Genomic DNA, 20,405 nt, shown 5'->3' on the forward strand with positions numbered 1-20,405 from the left:
TTCTCCATTCCAAGAAGCCCCCAGTGGTCTTCCACCCAAGTCTGCTAATTGAGGGAAAAGACTGGAATGTTTTAAAGTCCCTCTTCAGCTGTAGGCACCTCAGTTTCAGATTCCCTCTGCTATTCATGCTCCAGAGGCCAACTCAATCTAAGAGAAGTCAAGGCACAACACACCTCTGTCCTCCAGGTGTCCCTACTTCAGGGGAGGCTTTGTGAATAATGGACTCAACCACTTGTGATGCATCCTGAGCAGAAAATCATTCATTCCACGAACACGCAGGTAAGCCTAGGAGTTAACCAAGGGCTTTGCTAACTGTGTTTTAAAGACACCTTTCCAAAGGAGCTGCTTTGATGGCAGAGCCTGCAGGACCTGACAAAGATCCCACCTACCCACCCATCCTCAGGCACCTGGAATCACAGGAATAGAGACTGGCCTTGCTGGCTGCTTTCAAAGCTCCCTCCTTCCCACATTACAGTGTCTGCTGAGGTCATAGTCAATGCCATTTTTATTTTATTTATTAATGAGATGAAGTTTCTTAGGGTTACTTAGGGAAGAGGGGAGATTTAGATTAGACATAAGGAAGAAGCTTTTCATGCTGAGGGTGGCGAGACACTGGCTGAGGTTGCTCAGGGAAGCTGTGGATGCTCCAACACTGGAGCTGTTCAAGGCCAGGCTGAATGGGGCTCTGAGCAACCTGCTCTAGCAGGAGACCTGTCCCTGCCCATGGTGGAAGAGTTGGAACTGGATTTCTTTGAGGTCCCTTCCAACCCAAACCCTTCTATGACACTATGCGTCAGCAAACAGATGCTTCTGGAGTAAGCGGGGCAGACCAGATATAAAAGTCCACGAGTGTCGAGGCAGCAAAATCCACATTTCTCCTTCTATAAAGAGTTCTGAGAGAGCCTTAAATACCCACCTCGGAAAGTCCCTGAACTTGGGTTAGTCCAGCGACCACTGGATGTCACTGTTGCTTTAGCCACGGGCACCGAGGCAGCCCTGCCCCAGCAGGAGGTGGGAAGTCACCCCAAAAACACACCCCACCACCGCCTGGACTCTTACCAGTGTGTCAAATAAATCTACAGCAACTCGTTTTCACTACACAGAAGTTTATTATGAAAGTTAAACATACAACACAAAAAGTAGCAAAAGCAATCCTGTAGCTTAAGGCAACTCTTACAGGAGATGAATTCAAGAAAGATGATGCAACTTCAGTTTAAATAGAAATTATGAAAAAATATCAAATTGCATCAAATAACTTAAAAATGCACTTTAAAAAGTCTGCGCTAACCAGCAGAGGGGGAAGGGCTTGTGATCTTAATGCCAGCATTAAGATATGGAAAGCAGCAGAACGCTAAATGATGATAGGGAAAGTTCAGTATTTACACCAGATAGCAACGTTAATATCTGATAGCATAATTTCCTGTGTACTTCTGGTTTAAAACCACTGTCTGAAACGTTAGGAAACCCTTTTAAAATAAAGCTTCAGACTATTCCATCAAAAAAACACAGATGGTGGAGAAGCTCTGAGGCAGGGGACACATGTGGATGCATAAGTAACTCATTGCAGACACACTTAGAAAAATTTGATCTTTAGGGGAAGAAGAGCAAGAAGAACACGTGGCCACAGAGTGAAAAAGGTTCTCTTTGAGGTGAATCACATTTAAATTGAAGTATCAAAATATTTCTATTTGATGACATTCTCACAGTTTACAGCTATTGACATTTTTAAGTGAATGTTAAATATTCATATTATTAACATACAAAGATTCTCCTTCACGTTGACGGCTGCTTCTATGTTTGCAAGACCTCTTTTGCCATGAATGAGGAAGGTAATTATTTGCATTATAGAATTTAATTAAGATTTAACTGTTCTAACCATACAGAGTTTCCACTTTTGAAACAATTCTTACAATACTCGTCAGATCACTTATTTTAAAAAGGTTTTAAGTGACATTTTAATTCATCAGGCTGCACAGGAAGCGCCACGTTTGAGCAAAGCCAATGCTACCCCATTTCCAATCGATTTTCTTCAACTGTTGGACGCAATGGAAAATTTGGAACCAGGCTATTCACCCACACTCCAAAAGAAACAAGGTAATTAGCACAGATTAACTCAGCCCAAGCTGTACTCCGTTAGAAAACCCACTGCAATGGAAGTCTCAATTTGCATCAGATGGACGAGAAGCATCCTATGCACAGTGTGAGATTTTCTGCACACCACCTCAGCTCAACCTCTCACCATTCAGCACAACTTTACAAAAAGCCTAAGACAGAACATACACTTCAAGCAGCTATCTGAAACGTGATTCAATACGTTATCACCTCGGCAGCTGATGTCTTTTGTCCCCAGTTTTAACATGCTGTTGGATCCCACTGTGGAGTTGCAGTATCCCTTTTAAGAACTAGTTAAAAAAATCCCTGAATAAAACAGAAGCCAGCCTGCGACTTCTTATGAGTTTCAGTAAAGTACTACAGACAGGGGTGTAACCCCCCAAAGTTGCTTGATACACAATAAAATCTAAGCCAGATACTGGGGCAGAATGGATTAATGCGTGAAAACACACTTGAAGATTTCATCATTTTAAAAAGTGGAACCAATGAATTGTTAGCAGTTAAAAGAATACTGCGACTGTACCGTTTACAAACCCCCACAGTCTGAAAACTGATTCCCACAGCTCTGATTCACTGGGTCTTGCTCAGAAATAATGCAAAATGACGTCAGCAGTTTTAAGAAGGTCTTGCAAATTTAGAAAAAGAGAAGACTGAAAGAAAGGTAAGAATGCGTATCTAAAATAAAGCAGGAGCACAAGAAGGACAATCAAAATTCCAAAAGCCCATATTAAAAAAAAAAAAAAAATGAAGCTTGGAATGCATTGGCTTCCAGCAGTTTACAAAAAAAAAGAAAACAACAAAAAAAACCCCAAAAAGTTTTAAATCTGTAACATCTTGCCCTATTTTGAAGTGACAATTTTTATTGGAGTTGAGAAAAAATGCTTTTATAGCTGCATAAGTTTCCATTTCACTACAATAGTGCCAACAAAAATAAGTTTGCATAGAAAAAAAAAAAACCAACAAATTTTCAAATTGCCACTGGCTACATGCTTAAAATGGGAAATGCAGGTATTGTAACATAAACATAGTGCAAACCATGGCAGTTCATGGTGACTGCGACTGCCGCAGGTCAGGAAACAGACCATAATATACCCAGTTATCACAGTTTCTGGTCTTTTATTAAATCCTTTGCCAAGTAGAAGCAATGCACGTGTGCAGCCCCACGGTATGCCTGCTGCTGCCGCTGCTGATTAACGTAGTTTGAGATCATCACCACTTCCTAGGTTAGAGCCAGGACTAGGGTCTTGCTGTCTTCTTGCCTGCATTAATAAACAAGGATTGAAGATCAGAAAAAAAATGTTTTGAAGTTCTAAGTTTACTTAATTTCTTCATTATATTAACGTGGCCAAGGCCACACCCAATTCTAAAGCAGCAACTTGACATTTCAAGCAGTAACCAATGCATTTGCCTTTAAAATAAAAATCATTCTTCCCCCCTCCATTCAATAATCCCCCCAAACCCCACAGGGATCTTGGAGGAGGGCTGTGGACCTGGCCATGGGCACCCTCCTCCCTCCAGAGGGGCAGAGAGCCCTGACTCTGCCTCTCCATCCAGCTTGGGGGAAGGCAAGGAATAGTTAGGCAACAACTTTGTGCACCTCCTGTGAAATCCCCTTCTGTTAAGCTTTTCTGTAAATTTTTCCAGAATCTAGATTTTGGGGAGAAAGGTTACAATGTCCTCCTCAAGTATATTTTTTTTTTTTTTATATGGGAAACATTTACTTCAGCTTTTCCTGAAAATAAAGACTTATAACATGGTGATACACCAGCACAATTTAATCTGTATGTTGGCACACATTTTAACACTTCTTATAAAGTAGGAGGTTTACTGCAGCATTTTTGTTTGCTCTGGTGCACCTGTAAAGTTAATAATACAAACCTGAGAAAACTCTGGTAGTTATGACTGCACCCCTGTATTGAAAAAAGAGTAATGTACATCCTACTTGGAATAAATGATTCTGTTAAACAGTTTGAGTTGCTGGCATTTGGGAAACAAAGGATAGCCAGCCACAGTAATATCACTCACAGTACAAGACAATCTCCTTTCTCTACTTGGACACAGGCAGGCTGCATTCAAGTAGCACACATACTTAAAAATATTAATATACTTGAAAATTTAAAGCAATTCTGTGATCCTGGTTTTTAAGACATTTTAATATTGATGCTTTTATTTAATGTCTATAGAGTGAAGAGCTGGCACCTTGGCCTGGAAGCACCACGTGGCCTGGAAGCCATCCCTGCACATGCATCACTTGGCGAGCTCCCTTAGATTCCCCAGCTCTGAAAATCCACCACACTCAGGGCTTCGAACAAATGCTCTCAAAAAAGAAAAAGCTAAACCAAGTGCCCACTTCCCTCCTTTGAAGGGCTTCTCGTGTTTTATTGGAAGAGGCAGGAACAGGCTGAAGGGGGGCAGCTGCGCCGCTGAAATCCGCGGTTTCGGCAGCCACCGCCGTCACGCCGCCCAAAAAGCTGTGACTAAGAGTGACAATGAGCTGTGACTAACGGCGGCAGGAGCGCTGCTGCGCTGAGGTGTTCCCCTGGCCCCTCTGACTCACAGCTGTGGACAGAGGGGAAGGCTCCCTGCCAGCACAGCTCTTGGCTGCCTCGCTCCCGCTCGGAGCAGCCGGTGGGCAGAGTCCGCCAGCTCCCAAACCCGCCTGCATCTGCTGCCCACAGACTTCTCCAGTTTCAACTTTTCTTCCTCAGTTCACTTCTTCCTCCCTTATTCACCGTTCCTGCCTGTTCCTGCCTAGTTCTATGCCCCCAACGCTTCGCCCGAACGGAGAACTGTGGCTTCCTGCTGTTTAAATATCAATTTTAAGTTAGGTTTTCCGTTCGCTTGCAAGGATCCTATTCTGATGCACAGAGAGGTGATTCAATAAAGCCCTGTAATATAAGAGCCTTACATATAAAATAACCAGCATCTTTCCAGAGAAGACAACTCCCTCCTGACTTTCTTTAGTGACCCTAGCGCTGTTGGTTTGGAAACACCCTCCCTAGTTTAAATACCACAATTCTTACCTACTACATCTACATATCCAGTGCCATTGGTTGTATTTTAAATATTTAGGGTTGAGATGCTGACCTTGCTCTCTTCTACCAGCACTGGACATACTCTGAAAGAAACAATCTACTTCTCCTACACACCGAAGAACCGTGAACGTGACAGCCAACATCGCTGCTGGTGCACAAACCCACAGATTTCTCGGTAATCTTTCTGAAGAATCGCATTAAAACGAACGTCGCTGATGGTTTTAAGTGCTGAAGGGCGTACTCCTTTCAGCTGCTGAAGCAGCTTCTGCAAACTGTAGCAGTGCAATACATGGGGAGACAGAACTTAGCTGAGATTTTCATATCATTTCCAAACGTCAAGTAATTCAGCTTTGACTATCAAGACTACTGTGGAAAGGTTAAGGAGGGAAAGCACGTGGTTTTTTTTTTTTTTTTTTTTTTCCATCAACAGAAAAGTAAACTGTGCTGTAAAGATTTTTCTTACCACAAAATGGTTGTTCAACAAGTCTGAATAGATACTTCCACACCGACTGAAGAGCCGTGCTAAGATTAACAGAAGGATGAGAGTTCCACTTTACATACTTCTCCCCTACTGAACAGACTGTAACAAGATTTCTTCTGCTTTTAAACTGCTCTTTCCTCTAAAAGGAAACAAAGGCACTGTCTCCAAGAACTACCAGAAGTCTTACTTATACCAACTCTGTACTCGATAAACCTTTTTGCACTTAACTAGAAAAATCAGCAAGTTAATTGCTGTTTTACTACTGCTCTAAAAGCAACAGTGTTTCTTCTTCAGAAAACAAATCATATATACCCAGCAATTTTGTTGTCAGATTCCAGTGAAAGCTCCAAGGTATTGGCATATGGTTGCATTTATGCTTTGCCTAAAGTGGCCTTTTCTTTTAAAACATATGAAAGAATTCACATGATTCATGACCTCACTGCTACTTGTAGAGTTTGCAGAAGCCACTACTGAAGAACTGCCAGATTTACCCTTTCAAGTGATGCACAAAATGCATGACAAATCACCCTCCAACGGACCGAAAGCAGTCATTAAAGTATCTTAACACTACTCCGGGCAGATAAAGGTGTAATTTTGCATTTCACTAACTGGGGATTTACACAAGCAACTGCAGCTTGTTGTAGTGATAGCTCCGTCTCCCTCAGACACCCTCCTTTACTCATGCTGTACTACTATGTGAGAATACATCCACATGAAACGTGTTCTCCTCAGCTGCCATCCTGCCAATGTGCATGCACACGCTATGGAACAACTACAACCATACTCTACACGCTGAAAAGAAAGATGTAAGGTCATCATGCATGTATCTAAAAAGTAAAAAACACTTGTAAGAGACAGGAGAAATCACCTTGTATGTAGCCAGCAAGGACACTGCAGAGCAGCAGGCATTGGGATTCGTTTTTGTCCACTGACCAGGTGCAAAAACACAGCTTTCTTAAGAAATGCCACAAGATCCATAACACTCACAAGAGGAGTGTGAAAGTCGCTATGGTAGGATCTGGGAGTTCTCAGTCCATTACAGGAAGCTGAAAGTTCCCTTTTACAGATGTAAAATGGCCATGTCCAGAATTCTCTCAAATTTGGGGTCCCATTCTCTGCACATAGCTAGTCCATCCTCCGAATTACAGGACTTGCTGTGATTTTTGCAAGGCGTACCTTATGATGTCATGGAGCAGCATCAGAATTACTCTTGGTGAATAATGAGCTCAGCTTCTCCAAGATTAAGGAGACTGGTTTCAATTAAGAGAGACACATCTATCTTTGCCACTGGGAAATGGAACGCCCTGGCACAGGTCACAGGCATGACGAGTCACGTGAAAACGGCAGCTATTCATCTTACCTTGGTGCGTTTCATTTTTCACTCAGATGCTGAGTTTAAGTTTGCAGGAGCACTACTTTGAATGTTGCCCACTTGGTATTTAGTGCAAGGGTAACAAATATCTGCTTGTGGGCAAAGCTTGTAAATAGTACCTAGATCCCACCGTAGCTGCCATTTTCCTAAAAATGACAATATTTCACCCAACACCAACAGTTTCCTTCCAAACATCCTGAAGTCGAATAGTTAATGCGACACACATCAGGAGTTTCAATATCCCAAAATACTCCACACTCAGCTTTTAGCACACGAAGCCATGCAAATCTTCTGCAATACGGAAGGAATTAGAACTGGCCCCAAGCCACTGAAAACCACTGACTCTGGAGACGATACGATGACCGCCTGAAAAAACTGCAGGAACATATTTGGCCAAAAAAAAAAAAAAAAAAAAAGACTTCAAAGCCTCCTGTAGCATTGAGATTTTAGATTTATTCATGCTGAACTCGACGCTGACATCATGTAATAACATACTAACTAGTAAAAGTTACTAACAAAATCATTTTGATTTGAGCATCAGCACAAGTATCCCCTGCAACACTTACACCGGTGCTCTTCTTGAGCCCTGAGATCTCAAGAGCTTTTCCCAAGCCCAAATACAGGGTATGGGGCTAAAAGTCCTATCAGGAGTATGATGCAGTAATCACTATGATCATTATGATATTTATTATGATGCAGTGATCACTATAATTATTATATTTATTATGATGCACTGTTACATTTATTTTCTCAATAGATCTTGAAATCATCAAATCATGAACCTAGAACTGTGACTCTCTTGGACAAGGATTATCATGGAACATTTACATCTGTTACTGGGACACTTATGAAAACAAACAAAAAAAAAATCTAAGAATAATGTTAATTAAGGAAGAAGGCACACAAGCAGTTCCTTCAGCAGCCAGGACAGTCAGACCCCATCCTCATCCTACTCCGGCCACTCAATACTGACCCTGATGCAGTTGACTGTACTTTCAACAGTGCCAATAAAACTCCTTAACCTGGTTTTGGGAAAACATTTGTAACTATCCCCTCCTGTGTGTGTTCAGAGGTCTCTGACATACCTAAGGAAACCAGCTCCTTTGATCACACGAGAACATCCAGAAAAGGTAACGCAGTCCCACCGTGTGGTTTACACGACAGCTCTGAGAAAGCAGAACTGGTAAAGCTGGAGGTAAGGTTAGTAAGGATGGACAGGTTTGCCATCAATCACCAAAACACAGCAGGCAAAATGGGAATCTCTGAATCCTAAGCAGTGGAATCCCAACTGCACCAATATCTGTCTAAATAACTTGGGAGCACTGACAGAGAGGAGGGAAGGCAGATGGAGAAGATCTGAAGAAGGGCTCTCACAAGGAGTAGCCAAAATAAAGTCTCTCCATGGACAACTCCACTGCAATTCTTTAATTGTGTTCTGGCAGCTCCATGCTGCTGAGGCAGACAGAGCAGGCGCATTATGTACCTTGGCATCTGCCATCTGTAATTTACTAAATCAGTGAAAAATCAGGCTATGTTATGAAAAACTAAATTGTGAACATTTGGATTCTCTTAGAAGGACTGTCAACCTCCTGAAAAGAATCAAAAGAAACACCAAACCTGAGAACACACTGTAGATGCTTTTTTAAAAAGCATGTAACTGCAGGACAAAAAACCCACCCAAACAAAAGACTTCAGAAACCGGTCAACAGCCTCTCCTGTAGGATGTGACCGTGGTTAAACCGCTGGCCAGGCCAGGCCTTCACTTCAGTCACCTGCACTCAGCAGAAGAGGATGGGCAGGGAACAGGGAAACTCGGCCCTCTCAGAACTGAGGTCACCAAAATGAGGCTGCTGCAACCCAGTACGAGTGACAGCTTATGCCTCAGCACTGGGGAGGCCACACCTCAAATCCTAGGGTCAGTTTTGGGTCCCTCGCTACCAGAAGGACGTTCAGGGGCTGGAGCGTGGCCAGAGGAGGGCAATGAAGCTGGGGAAGGGTCTAGAGCCCAAGTGTGGTGAGGAGCAGCTGAGGGAGCTGGGGGTGCTGAGCCTGGAGCAGAGGAGGCTCAGGGGAGACCTTCTGGCTCTCCACAGCTCCCTGACAGGAGGTTGGAGCCAGGCAGGGGTTGGTCTCAACCTGCGATGGGAGGTTTAGGTTGGACCTGAGGAACAATTTCTTCCCTGCCAGGGTTGTCCAGGGCTGTGTCAGGCTGCCCAGGGCAATGGTGGAGTCCCCATTCCTGGTGGGGTTTCCAAGACATGGAGATGTGATGTTGAGGGACAGGGGTTAGTGCCCTGGCAGTGCTGGGTTAACTGCTGGACTTGATCATCTTAAGGGTCTCTTTGAACCAAAACAATTCTATTTTTCTATAGCAGAACTTCTCTGGTCACCATTATAGCCTGATGAAGCACCCTGCATGCTTCCAGGTCTCTGAGGGGTTTGAAAAGAGACTCTTCCCCTCAGTCTTCACTTCTCAGAACAATTTTCAGCTACAGCAGCAAAGGGTCCCCATCATCATCCCCACCTACTGTACCCATGAGCCACTGGCAGTCAGCAGGGGATGATTTTCACCACATTCCTAGCAGGCATAGCTGTCAGCATGAGCCTCTGTAGCCCAGCTTCACTCTCTGGAGATGTTCTGCCTGCTGGCCATAACAACCATTTTGCAGTCACCTCTCCTTTTCACTTGAACCTGGGTAGTCTTCCTTAATGTCAAGCACCACTTGATTTATGCAAATAATAGAAAACAGTCTCTCACATTTGACAAGGGGTCTCAACCTCATTGAAAGTCAAAATAAATCATTTTCTTGACAAAGTCCATAGATAGGACATGGAGCAATGGACAAACTGGCACCCAAGGGGTTCTACCTGATCAGAAGGAGAAACTTCTTTGCTGTGAGGGTGGCAGAGCCTGGAGCAGGCTGTCCAGAGAGACTGTGGAGTCTCCTTCTCTGGAGAGATTTCAGACCCTCCTGGAGGGTGATGTGATCCTGGGCAACCTGCTGTGGGTGACCTGCTGGAGTAGAGGAGCTGGACAAGATGATCTCCAGAGGTCCCTTCCAATTCCTGCCATTCTGGGATTCTGTATGAGCAATTAAAATAACTGAGCACCTACCTCCATCAAGTTTTCATTTCAAGCTCCCTACAATTTATTTCCTAGAACAGAACACTCTCCACCAAAAATACACATTAGTTGTGTTTGATACCAAGGCTGCTCTCCCCACACCAGCTTCTAGAGAGCTACAGAGGAGGACCAGGCCAAGCAGCACAATTTCTTTCCCAAACCAAATGCACTCTCTGCCTGAAACCTTTGCCACAGCTGCATCTTTGTTTAAAAGCTATTAGGAAGCCACAGGTTCTGGCACCCCATGTTGGTTACTCGACTGAAGTAACAAGCAGCCAAAAAAGGAAAGGAGCATGGCAAGAGTATAGCTCAAGAGCTTCAAGTACTGACCAACAGTTTTACTTTCTGTATGAAAATTTCTTTTCCAAGCTGGAGGGAGTGGGGTTGGGTGTGGGGGAAGCTTGAAATGCTCTCTAAAAAGTATTGTTTGAAGGCTGGTATAAAGGTTATAAATTTATAATTAATATTGATTGCCTCCAGATAGTATTCCTCTGCTGCTCAGCCCCTTTCTAACCTTCATTGACCGAAAGAAGACGTTTGTATTCCAGTATTCCCTGATTTGCAAGATTGATTTCCTCTGTCCTGCAGCCAGCATTGATCCTGTACAGCACAAATTGTTTTCCTGATATATGCATTCCATAACACTTCTACAAACACCAGCCATTTAAAGTTCTTGTGAAGCAATCTGGTCATAACATTTTTTTAATTTTTTTTTTTTGTGGGTTTATTGTTTTTTAAGAAAGAAGGAAGAACAACTTCACTGTCTAGAACCTCAGAATAGGAATGTTAGTCCTACTACTTGATTTTGTTTCAGTTGTGGACTGCTCACAATTCTGTAGCATACCCCTGTTTTCTAAGAGTTTGCAACCTCAGCACAATTAAATTAAATGCTTCTCTCCTTTTTCAACTCATAATTCCCCACAAACAGCAAAGACTTGTGGAAACCTAGGGCAGGACTGAGTATTTAAAATCAGGTAAATTTTTACTCCAGAAATTCTTAAAAGGTTGGTGGGAGTTTTTGGTGCTTTGTTTCAAAATATATTTTTTTTCCCAGCAAAATGAAAGTTTTTCAAATGGGAATTTCATACAGTTTCCCAAAATGGCTCTGCTTAGCCATTAATGTAACTTAAATTTAGCCCAAGACCACAAACAGACTGCTAGATGAGACTGATTCAGGGAAGAGCAAGCCACTCTGCCTCCTTCCTCACAGTGTTGCTAAATTAATGAGTATGACAGTTACGTGGGAAATGAACACAAAATAGAAAAATATGACATTTAGAAAATGCTGGTTGAACAAATTACACTGGAGAATTGAGAGAAGAGACCCAACCCACCCCCAAGGAAAGCTATCAGAAGAATGTCCTTAGCTAAGCTCATGAGTAACAGTAGGACAAACTGCACACTTAAATACAAAAATTTTGAAGTTAGAGTTTGCCTACACAAAACAAACCTTCACCAAAAAACTGCCTGCACACAGCAACATACAAAACAGCCTCTTCCCTTGAAAATCCCCCACTTCATACCTTCTGCTCTAGCAAGGAGCTGGCAGGAGGCACCTGCTTGCTGCTTTTTTAAGCTGAACACAGGCTGTTATTTTCCATGTATTCTGATTTCACCAACTGAGGGCTGTTTAAATCCCCCAAAATCACTCTGGACAGCATAACGCATTTTGCATTATGCTACTATGGCCAGAACACTGAATAAAAAGCAGAAGCTTTTACTGGAAGATTCAAGCACATCCAGACAGCAACCTCGCAGCAGGTTCTGCAGAACACTCCCTTATCCTGACACTGAAGCCATACTATATAGGAGAAAGCAGGAGAACTGACTCTCTTAACCAAGACACAAGGGGATAAAGACTCAAAATTCAGCACCTGCCTCCCATATGCCTCACTGATATCATTTCAGCCTCCTCACTCTCTTCTCTGTTGGACAAAAGGAAACCTACAACTGTTTCAAGTTCATACAACCCATCAATGGCATCAGTTCCAGAACATCCCCCAAAATTACTGGCCTTGGACCAAGCTCCTCATGGTGTGGCACTTGCACATGGAAAGAGAACCTTGACTGGTACAAAGCCACTAAATAGTGCAAGCTTCCAAGCAGCTCAGAGCTCCCAAACTTGTGAAGCTTCACACAATGTTTATTTTTACAATAGTCTTTAGCTGGGGATAAGGTCTTTCTTCATGTGTATCATTAAACATTTACTGTCCCAGCATTCCAATGTTTTCGTAAAAGTGAAAGTCATAGGAAGACATTATTAATTTTGAAGGCATTAATTAGAAACACTCACTGACTTCAAAAGCATCTTTGAAACCAAAGAATCCCGAACAGTGCAGCAGGATCTGCGGCATCTGATGTGATCAAGCTGCAAAAGTTGATAGAAGAACTCAAAAGGGTCTTGCATCCAAAACAAACTATATTAAAAATAAACTCAGAGGCACTTCCAAAGAAAATTCCTAAATCCACTCACCCCCTATTTACATGAGAAGAGTCCTGCAATTGCACAAAAGAATATGATCACATCTAGAAACTCAAGCACAACCTACTGGTGCTGCCCTTAGATGCAAAGAATAATGTTCATCAAAAGAAAGATTTGTTGTGCTAATTAAGTCATCAGTGAAAGGGATACAAACCTGAGAGTACTGAGGGTTTTTTGTTGGAGGTTTTGTTGTGACAGGTTGGTGCTTTTTTTTAGGATACTTAAAAATGAAATTTAGTATAGCAATTATTCCTAAATTGTTGTTGAACTTGCTATGCCCCCCCCTTTGAAGTATCACCACTCTAAAATCCAGCTGCCACAGACAAGGCATTTTAACTGTTTTCAACAACCTTTGCTGATCACTCCTAGGCAAGGACATACCACTTTTGTTTCAAAGGAGTCAACAGAGAGACTGAGAATAGGGAATCTTTTCTACGCAGAAAGCTGTATAAATAAAGAACTGAATCTGATCATTTTCATATGTTGCCAGGCTTTGGATGGATAAATGTTTCCAAAGAGCTGGCGCCTCTCTTTTTGGTAGGAGGGGGTGGAATACTGCAGGATTCCCCTTCCGTCCCCCACTAGAAGCAGAATCTGGTCTCTATTAAAGGCATTTCAGTTGTAATTCTACTGTCTGAAATAGACTGATTTTATACGGTGTTGCAAATCCTCAAATAACCATTAACACTGATGAAATCCTGTTCCAGATCTAACAATTCCAAGTTTTACTGTCCACACCAAGCTTAGCAGGAAAGAAAAAAAATGTATAAAAAGTTTTAGTAACTATGAAAGGTATATAGATAACATCAAAAAGATTATGCTGAGGGGACCTTCATCTCCATGTAGTGTAAGACATAAAAATTCACTCAGCACGCTTAGAACCCACCTTTCTCAGCTGCCCTATGAAAACCTGCAAGCACCATCTCTGCAGTGCAACCACAGACACTATCTGACCTGTTGAAATCACCCAGTGCACAAAGCAGCTCGCTGATGTTGTTCTAGCTGTCAGCAATGCAACCCTCAGAGGGGTTCAACCCACAAACCCCCATTTCCAAGCTGACTGAGCATGTAAGCATTGGAAAATTCCATACAGGCCATGAATACAAACACAGGAACACAAGTCTGTGTTACTTTCTACTGAGAATTCTATATGATGATCATGATGAGCCCCTTATGCAAATGTTTGCTGATGAAAGATCATTTGATTCTGCCCAGCTGCTGCAGGAGGATACAACTGAAGTGTCAGGAAAACTCGATTCCTCCTTAGGAACTCATTGTAAGTCTCTATCTGTTCTCTCCCTTGCCCCACCCCAAACTACCCTGACTTTTACACAGTCCTAAGATCCATACTGCAAAAGTTCATCTGTGAACATTCCAGAGATATGGCCAGGCCATCTTCCCCCAAATACACAAATGAAAAACAAAATGTAAGCATCAATTATAGAACTGCAAGCAATCAAAGCAAAAATATTTTGGTTAAACATATTAAACATGCACATTAAACAAAAAAAAAAAAAAAATCAAGTATGCACGAGATGTATTATCATTATTAAAACCCTGTATTTGACAGCACGTAACTCTGAAGTACCTTTTGACAACGTTTTTCATTTTGCTTAAACTTATTTTGAGTCAGTAATTTTCCCTTTTCTTCCTTTCTGTAGGTGAACTACACCAGTGCTTTAGAGCTGGGACAATAACTGTTGTTGTTTCAAAAGAAAATGGGTACTGGCAACTAATAAGGACATCGTTTAATAACAACTGCCTGCTGCCTTATTAAAAGCAAGAGTCTTCTCAGAAGTTATTGAATCCAGCTCCTGCAGCTGCCCAGGGATGTTGCTTTTTGTGTCTCAGTGTCACAAGTTTTGATGTCTGTCATGAAGCCCCAGATGCTCGATATTACCTCAGTCTCACTGCTAATTGAAAGAGGTTTTGTGCATTCCTGTTGTAAGTAACTGTTTTCTACACTTGGAGGAAAGAATAAGCCTCAAAGAACTCTAAGTTATTTCAGGAAGCCTCATTCTTTTTTAACTTTCAGCATTCAGTAAGCACAGGGCTTCTTCTCTGTAGTAATAGGAGTGGGAAAGAAAGGCACAGAAAAGGAAAATAAATCAAGAAAATCTTCAAGTAAATTGAGGTCAAGGACATAAGGCTGGGCTTAAAATTCCTACTGTGTTGTTAAAATTAAGGCAGTCTGCCACAGATCTTCATAAACAGCTTGAAGTTATAATTCTGCCTCCCTTTTGAGATGAACTTACAAGCAGGTTTTAGCTCTGCTGTGACAGAGTCAGAAAGATTTGAGTAATTTAGCTGCTGTTCCACACATCCAGCAGTAGTGAGGCCTCCAAGGGAAGGATTTTACCTTTGCTACAGCTGACAACTGACCTGGCTACATCAGTGTTTGCAAGGAGACCCAAACCAGCCATCCCTTCAAAGTGAGAGGTACTACTCTCTGCATCTGCCTTTTCCCTCTCACCCTCATGCTCAGTGTCTTCCAATTGTACTTGGAAGGGAAGAGAGCCTGTCTGACCATCTCAATTACCAGTAAGGATGACAGAAGACAAGTAGCTTAGCAGTACCAATAACCAAATTTTGTAAAAGCCTGAGAAACAGCAGACTGATCCCATTTGATTACAGCAAAGTCAGCCTGTGCTGATGAAGTAGGAAACAGGGAGGGAAAGAAATTCAAAGTGTTTTTGTTTCCTCTCTATTCTCTGCCTGACCTACAGCTTGCCTTAACTTGCCAGTTCTCATGTATTACTCATCCCTTACAGCTCTTGCCTTCCTTGACATCTCAGAGCAGCTGGTTTCCATTCCCTTTTCTGGCTCCTCTTTTCTTGATCTCGGTAATTTCTGCTCTCATCAAGAAAGAACAAGATTCAAGACTGTGGGGCCCTAAAGAAGCAAGGAACAAGACAGGAGGAGCTACATCAGTGAGACAGAAGAGTAAGGATCCCCACCAGTATGAAAAAAGTGAGGGGAAAATAAAACTAGCCTGTATGAGAAATCAGACCAGGGCATCTGATTAAATTCACAGGTAATATCTGCCACAACATGGGATAGCAAGCTACAGAATTATGTGCCTGCAGCTCCCAAAGCTTCTCCTGTGTTCAGGAGAAATGCATGGGGCAAAAGACTCCCCTCTCTGCAATTTAAGTATCAGTTGAGTCAAGTATATATGGGCAGCTCTGAACAACGGCATCCTTCCAGTTCAAGTACCCACCAAAAAGGCCGTCTACAGAAAGGAAAAAAAGGATCAATTCAGAGAATTCTCCTCCAAACTTAAAAAACTTGAAATTCATTTCACAAGAGTTAAAAAACAATGCATTTCACAATTTTTACAAGACAACAACAAACAAATACACAACATTGTACAAACAGACAAATAAATGGAAACAATCTGAAGTTTTGGGAAAGTACTAACCAGTTACTGACAGCAGCTGTGAAACCCTCACCTCCATTTCCTCCCGATGAGACCTGTCTCTATCCTCGAACTCACGAGTTCTTCGCCGAGCTTCTTCAAAGGCTTGTTGTGCCAATGCATCCTCCTGCTACCAAACCAGACAACACAGAGTGACACCAGAGGCTACCTACCCCCCATTTCTGCCACATCACATTTCTTTGGAATATTTGGGATCACTTGGCAGCAAAGGCAAGTATATCCTACAGAACCTGCTAGAACAGGGATGAGTTCCAGCAAATGCCAATATAGGTTCATTAAATAATACTCACCTCCATCACTGCAGCAGAGATAATCAAAGCTGAAATGCAGCTACTGCTAAAATACATTTTCAAAGGGCAGCTGCTTTTCCAGAGTAGTTTAAAATGCTGCTGTAGTTTTAAAAGCTAGGAAATGTCAAAAGTTTATACAAAAAATAAAATGTATTGTCTCTTAAAAAGTAATTTTGAAGACAGTATTCAAAGGTGCACCTAGATACAAGTTCAGTAGCATTAGATAAATAATGGTAATTTAGTTCTCTTTCATTTAAAAACTGTATCATCTAAGTTACAAACCAAACAAATCCTCCATTTTATCAAAAGCTGCTGAAGATGCATCATTAGGAACATTTGTAATCCCTACGGATCATTTCTTTAAATCCAGATCAATAAGAAAGTGCAAAGCAGAAGTTGTTCCTCCTCTAATTTGTACACGTTACCATAAAACACAGAGGAAACCCATAGGATTTCAACAGCCCCGTTGTTTATTTTCAGCATCCCTGCTTATTTTCACCAATGGCTTATGCACAGGAATAGACTTAATAAATTACTACTCAAAAAAATCTTTTTAATAATGTTTTCTGTTAGAAGAGGTTTTAAATTGAGTGTTATTAATATGCAAGCCATTATTTGGGGTACAAACTATTTCTCTTAAAGAGACATTTTAGCATGTATTTTGCTCAGAATGAAAAGAAATGGCTCTGTTCCCCACCAGAATTTTAGTATGTTCAGAATGGAGGGGTCAAGTCTGAAGAGGTTCCACAAAACAGTAAGAGATCAACTGTATTGGTTCTTCCTCCTTCAAACTCCTCAGCTATAATTACTGTTAACTCTGCTTAAAATTACCACAGAGACATGAATGTTATTTTCAAGTTGATAGTTTTATTTTCAAAAAACCCCAGAAAATCCTAACCTTGACTGTCAGAGGACACAAACATGTTGAGAGCCCAACTCAATTTTAATATACCAAGGGATTAAGTGTATGAATTTTTTAATTGAAGATAAAGCATCCCTGGTCAGAGGGAATGTTAAATGGCTTCTTTTGCCGCCGGCACACTCGTGCACCCCGAAGCTCCTTTGTGAAGTGCTGTGGATGAGCATCCCTGGGGGCCTCACGGCGAGATACACACGTCTGCCAGCCAGCAGCCGTGCACAGCCAGGTCCCCAGGCAGCCGCCTCGAAAGGCAATGTGTAAAGCTGCCAATAAGAGAACATTTTGACACTACCCACTATTTCTGAGAGTAGAATTTGACCTTTCATAGCGGTCTTAATGCTCATGCAATGCATATGAAACAAGGTCAGGCAGTGGAAAGGAAGTTGGTTCTCAATAATGCAGAAGGACAGAGATAAAATACATAAACTCGTCTCCCAGATGACTACAGAAAAGCTGCCTTAGTGCAAATTCACAAAAACTATGTCATTACTACTTTTTTTTTTTTTAAAAACAGACTTAAATGAAAGCAGGGTCTTTCCATAAAAGATTTTTGCATGTTAGCATCGTTTAAAGTGGTCATGAAATAAAAAGCTAACATACAACCAGAATATTTTAAAGAAATGGTCATATCCAAAAGAAACTAAATCAGAAATTCATATGAAAAGAATCAGCATGTTGGCATCCAGAAGGAACACGTGTTGACAGCTGAAACGTTGCTTTACTAATGTCTGAGAAATGGGGAGAAAAAAGCATCATTGTTTTCTTAAGTTAAAATAAAAATTTCTGCTCTATTCCCAGTGATGCATTAGAACACAAATTAACAAACATCTCAGTATCTTGTACAAAAAGAATTCAACCAACTTGTTTCAGGTGGCCCTTAGCTCTAATAATTATAAACCAGCCAATTTGGCTGTATGAGACCACATAATTTATCCATCTTAGTTTTAATCAGTAAAAGTGCTCCTGGTGTCAATCTAGTAGGAAAAAGAAGAATAAGCAAAATAGGAGCCATATCAACATGAGAACAAAGTAAGAACTCCCCAGCCCAGAGCAACGAACAGAGGAGAAGCTTAAACAGCTCCCCACTCATCCAGAGGCACTACATTCTGACACCTGTGTTATTTTGGGAGCAAAGTCATCAGTTCAGGCAACTGCCACTAGCAACATTAAAACAGTTTTTAAAAAAGGAAGCAAACTGACAGCTACAGGAAAAAGGAAACTGCAGAATGTAAAAGATTGTCCCAGTGTTTATAATATTAACAAATACAAGAGGGGCAGCTACTTCTGTGTCTCTGAAGTGCCTTGCAACACTGAGAACTCCTAGGTACTACTACTGTAGTAGGTAAGATGACCAATGACTTCCTTGTAATAACTGAGGAGCAAACTGTAAACAAAGGATGTGCCAGTAACTGAGTGCAAACATAGCTCTGTAGATCCACACTGTGCAACACCTCCAGCTCAGCACCCTGCACTCAACACTCAAGCAAGCACTGACACCTGAGAGGGTGCACGTATCCCCTCGCAAAAGAAAAATGAGAATACATCACATGCACACAAAGACCTCCTATCCTACATATCATATCTACCTTACATATCAAATTTTAGCAGTTATGGATCAAGATCCCTGGGGTTTATCTTCCACAGTCCTTGGGGGGGTCTTTCTGTGTGCCTGGAATGAAGGAGTGCTCTTGGTCCTTAGGTGAAATCAGAATATTCCCATTTGTTATGTAGTGAACAACTGTGGCTGTAGAACGACTAAAATGGAAACCCCAAGGATGGGAGGGCTGAGAATGAGGCACACAGCAGAAAATGCATCTTTACTTCAATCGGTTCCACTGCACAACTGCCAGAGGGCACAAAGGGAAAGTGAAGGTAGTTTGAAAAAGCACACAGTTTGTGAATATTAAGTTTTTGCAAAAATCCTCCATATGTATGACAGACACGGAGGAACAAAGCAAGACAAAGGAAATCACCAGTGCCACAAGAGCCAGTTCAACTATTCACAGGAGCAAGTTGCTTTGGATCCTCCAGTTTAAGGGAACAATGGAAGGAGACAAAGAAAGCTCAAATTTTATTATGCTATCAAGATGAAAAAGACAGTTACCAGTTAGGAGACACTGAATGGTGGTTCTGTGTGAATTACTCAAGTTTCCCCGAAAAGTTACGGGAAACTGATGGTCTTGGGTGAAAGAAGAAGTCTTCAGAGAGAAGTTGGGGGAAAATGGCTATATGTAGGTACAGAGCCAGTTATTAAGAATCATCTGCATGTAGAACTTGGGGAGGAAAAAAGACAAGCCTGCAGGAAATTGCTCACCCTTCTTCTTTTCTTTGCATACTTAACAAAACCTTTAACGCAGAAGCACTTTGGACTGTGCCTTTATATAGTTCCAACACTTTTAAATTACCAAGCTACAGGAATAAACTGCTGAGTTCACCCCAAAATACAGACTGTAAGTCAAAATTCTGGTAACTGATGTTGCTAAGTCCCATTTAGTGTCTGCTGCAGAGACAGGTGATCTGCGTGGAAGCCCACACAAACTTCAAGCAGCGGGTTTTAATATCAGTTAAGTGGCTTTGTTACCAAGCTACATCACAAAAGCCAAGATCTGTCTCAAGTCTGACTAAATTAAGGAACTCTACAGCTGCATAAGTGAACTTTATAAATGTGATGGGCACTTAAAAATTAATCTCCTCTGTGTTTACTTCATTTCTTGTGCTCTTCCAAAGATTCAGCTACTAGACAGTCACTTTGGTGGTAGGAAGGAGGTTGATAAAAAGTAAGTTCTCAAAAACTGCTACACCCTAACAGAGCTGAGATTCTACCACTCTTAGAGAACAAATGAAAAAACCCTACTCATCCTCCTTTCCATGTGTAATAAAAAAAGCTACTTAAAAAACCCCAACCACTCTAAAGTAAACAGCTAAAACAGACTTGCCAGTGAAATTGTTACAAGTTAAAGCCACAGCATTCCAAATACTTTCAGATTTACTATTCTGTAATATCGTCACACTGCTAAATCACCCACAAAGCTGTAAATTGCAGATGATTCCAGCTCCTAATATTTTGATCTAATTAAAACACTAGTTTAGCTACAACCATGTATTTCTGAACTTCCGTACTGTACGGTTCCTTGGAAATTTGTACCTGAAG

The 20,405-nt window shown here is 41.6% G+C and overlaps 1 protein-coding gene across 1 annotated transcript in view; it reads right to left on the minus strand.

Annotated features, from left to right (window-relative positions):
* Nucleotides 1-2,725: 2,725 nt before the first annotated feature.
* The window catches only part of CBFB (core-binding factor, beta subunit), a gene marked incomplete at its 5' end in the record, with an annotated part of 35,378 nt that continues 17,698 nt past the window's right edge, over nucleotides 2,726-20,405 (minus strand). The window contains 2 exons of the mRNA XM_008949485.1: nucleotides 2,726-3,371; nucleotides 16,059-16,154. Of these exons, the coding sequence (XP_008947733.1) occupies nucleotides 3,303-3,371; nucleotides 16,059-16,154 (165 nt within the window). The remainder of the gene's footprint in view (nucleotides 3,372-16,058; nucleotides 16,155-20,405) is intronic.

This window comes from Merops nubicus, unplaced genomic scaffold, assembly GCF_000691845.1.
Source record: "Merops nubicus isolate BGI_N331 unplaced genomic scaffold, ASM69184v1 scaffold15531, whole genome shotgun sequence".
NCBI classification, from domain to species: domain Eukaryota; kingdom Metazoa; phylum Chordata; class Aves; order Coraciiformes; family Meropidae; genus Merops; species Merops nubicus.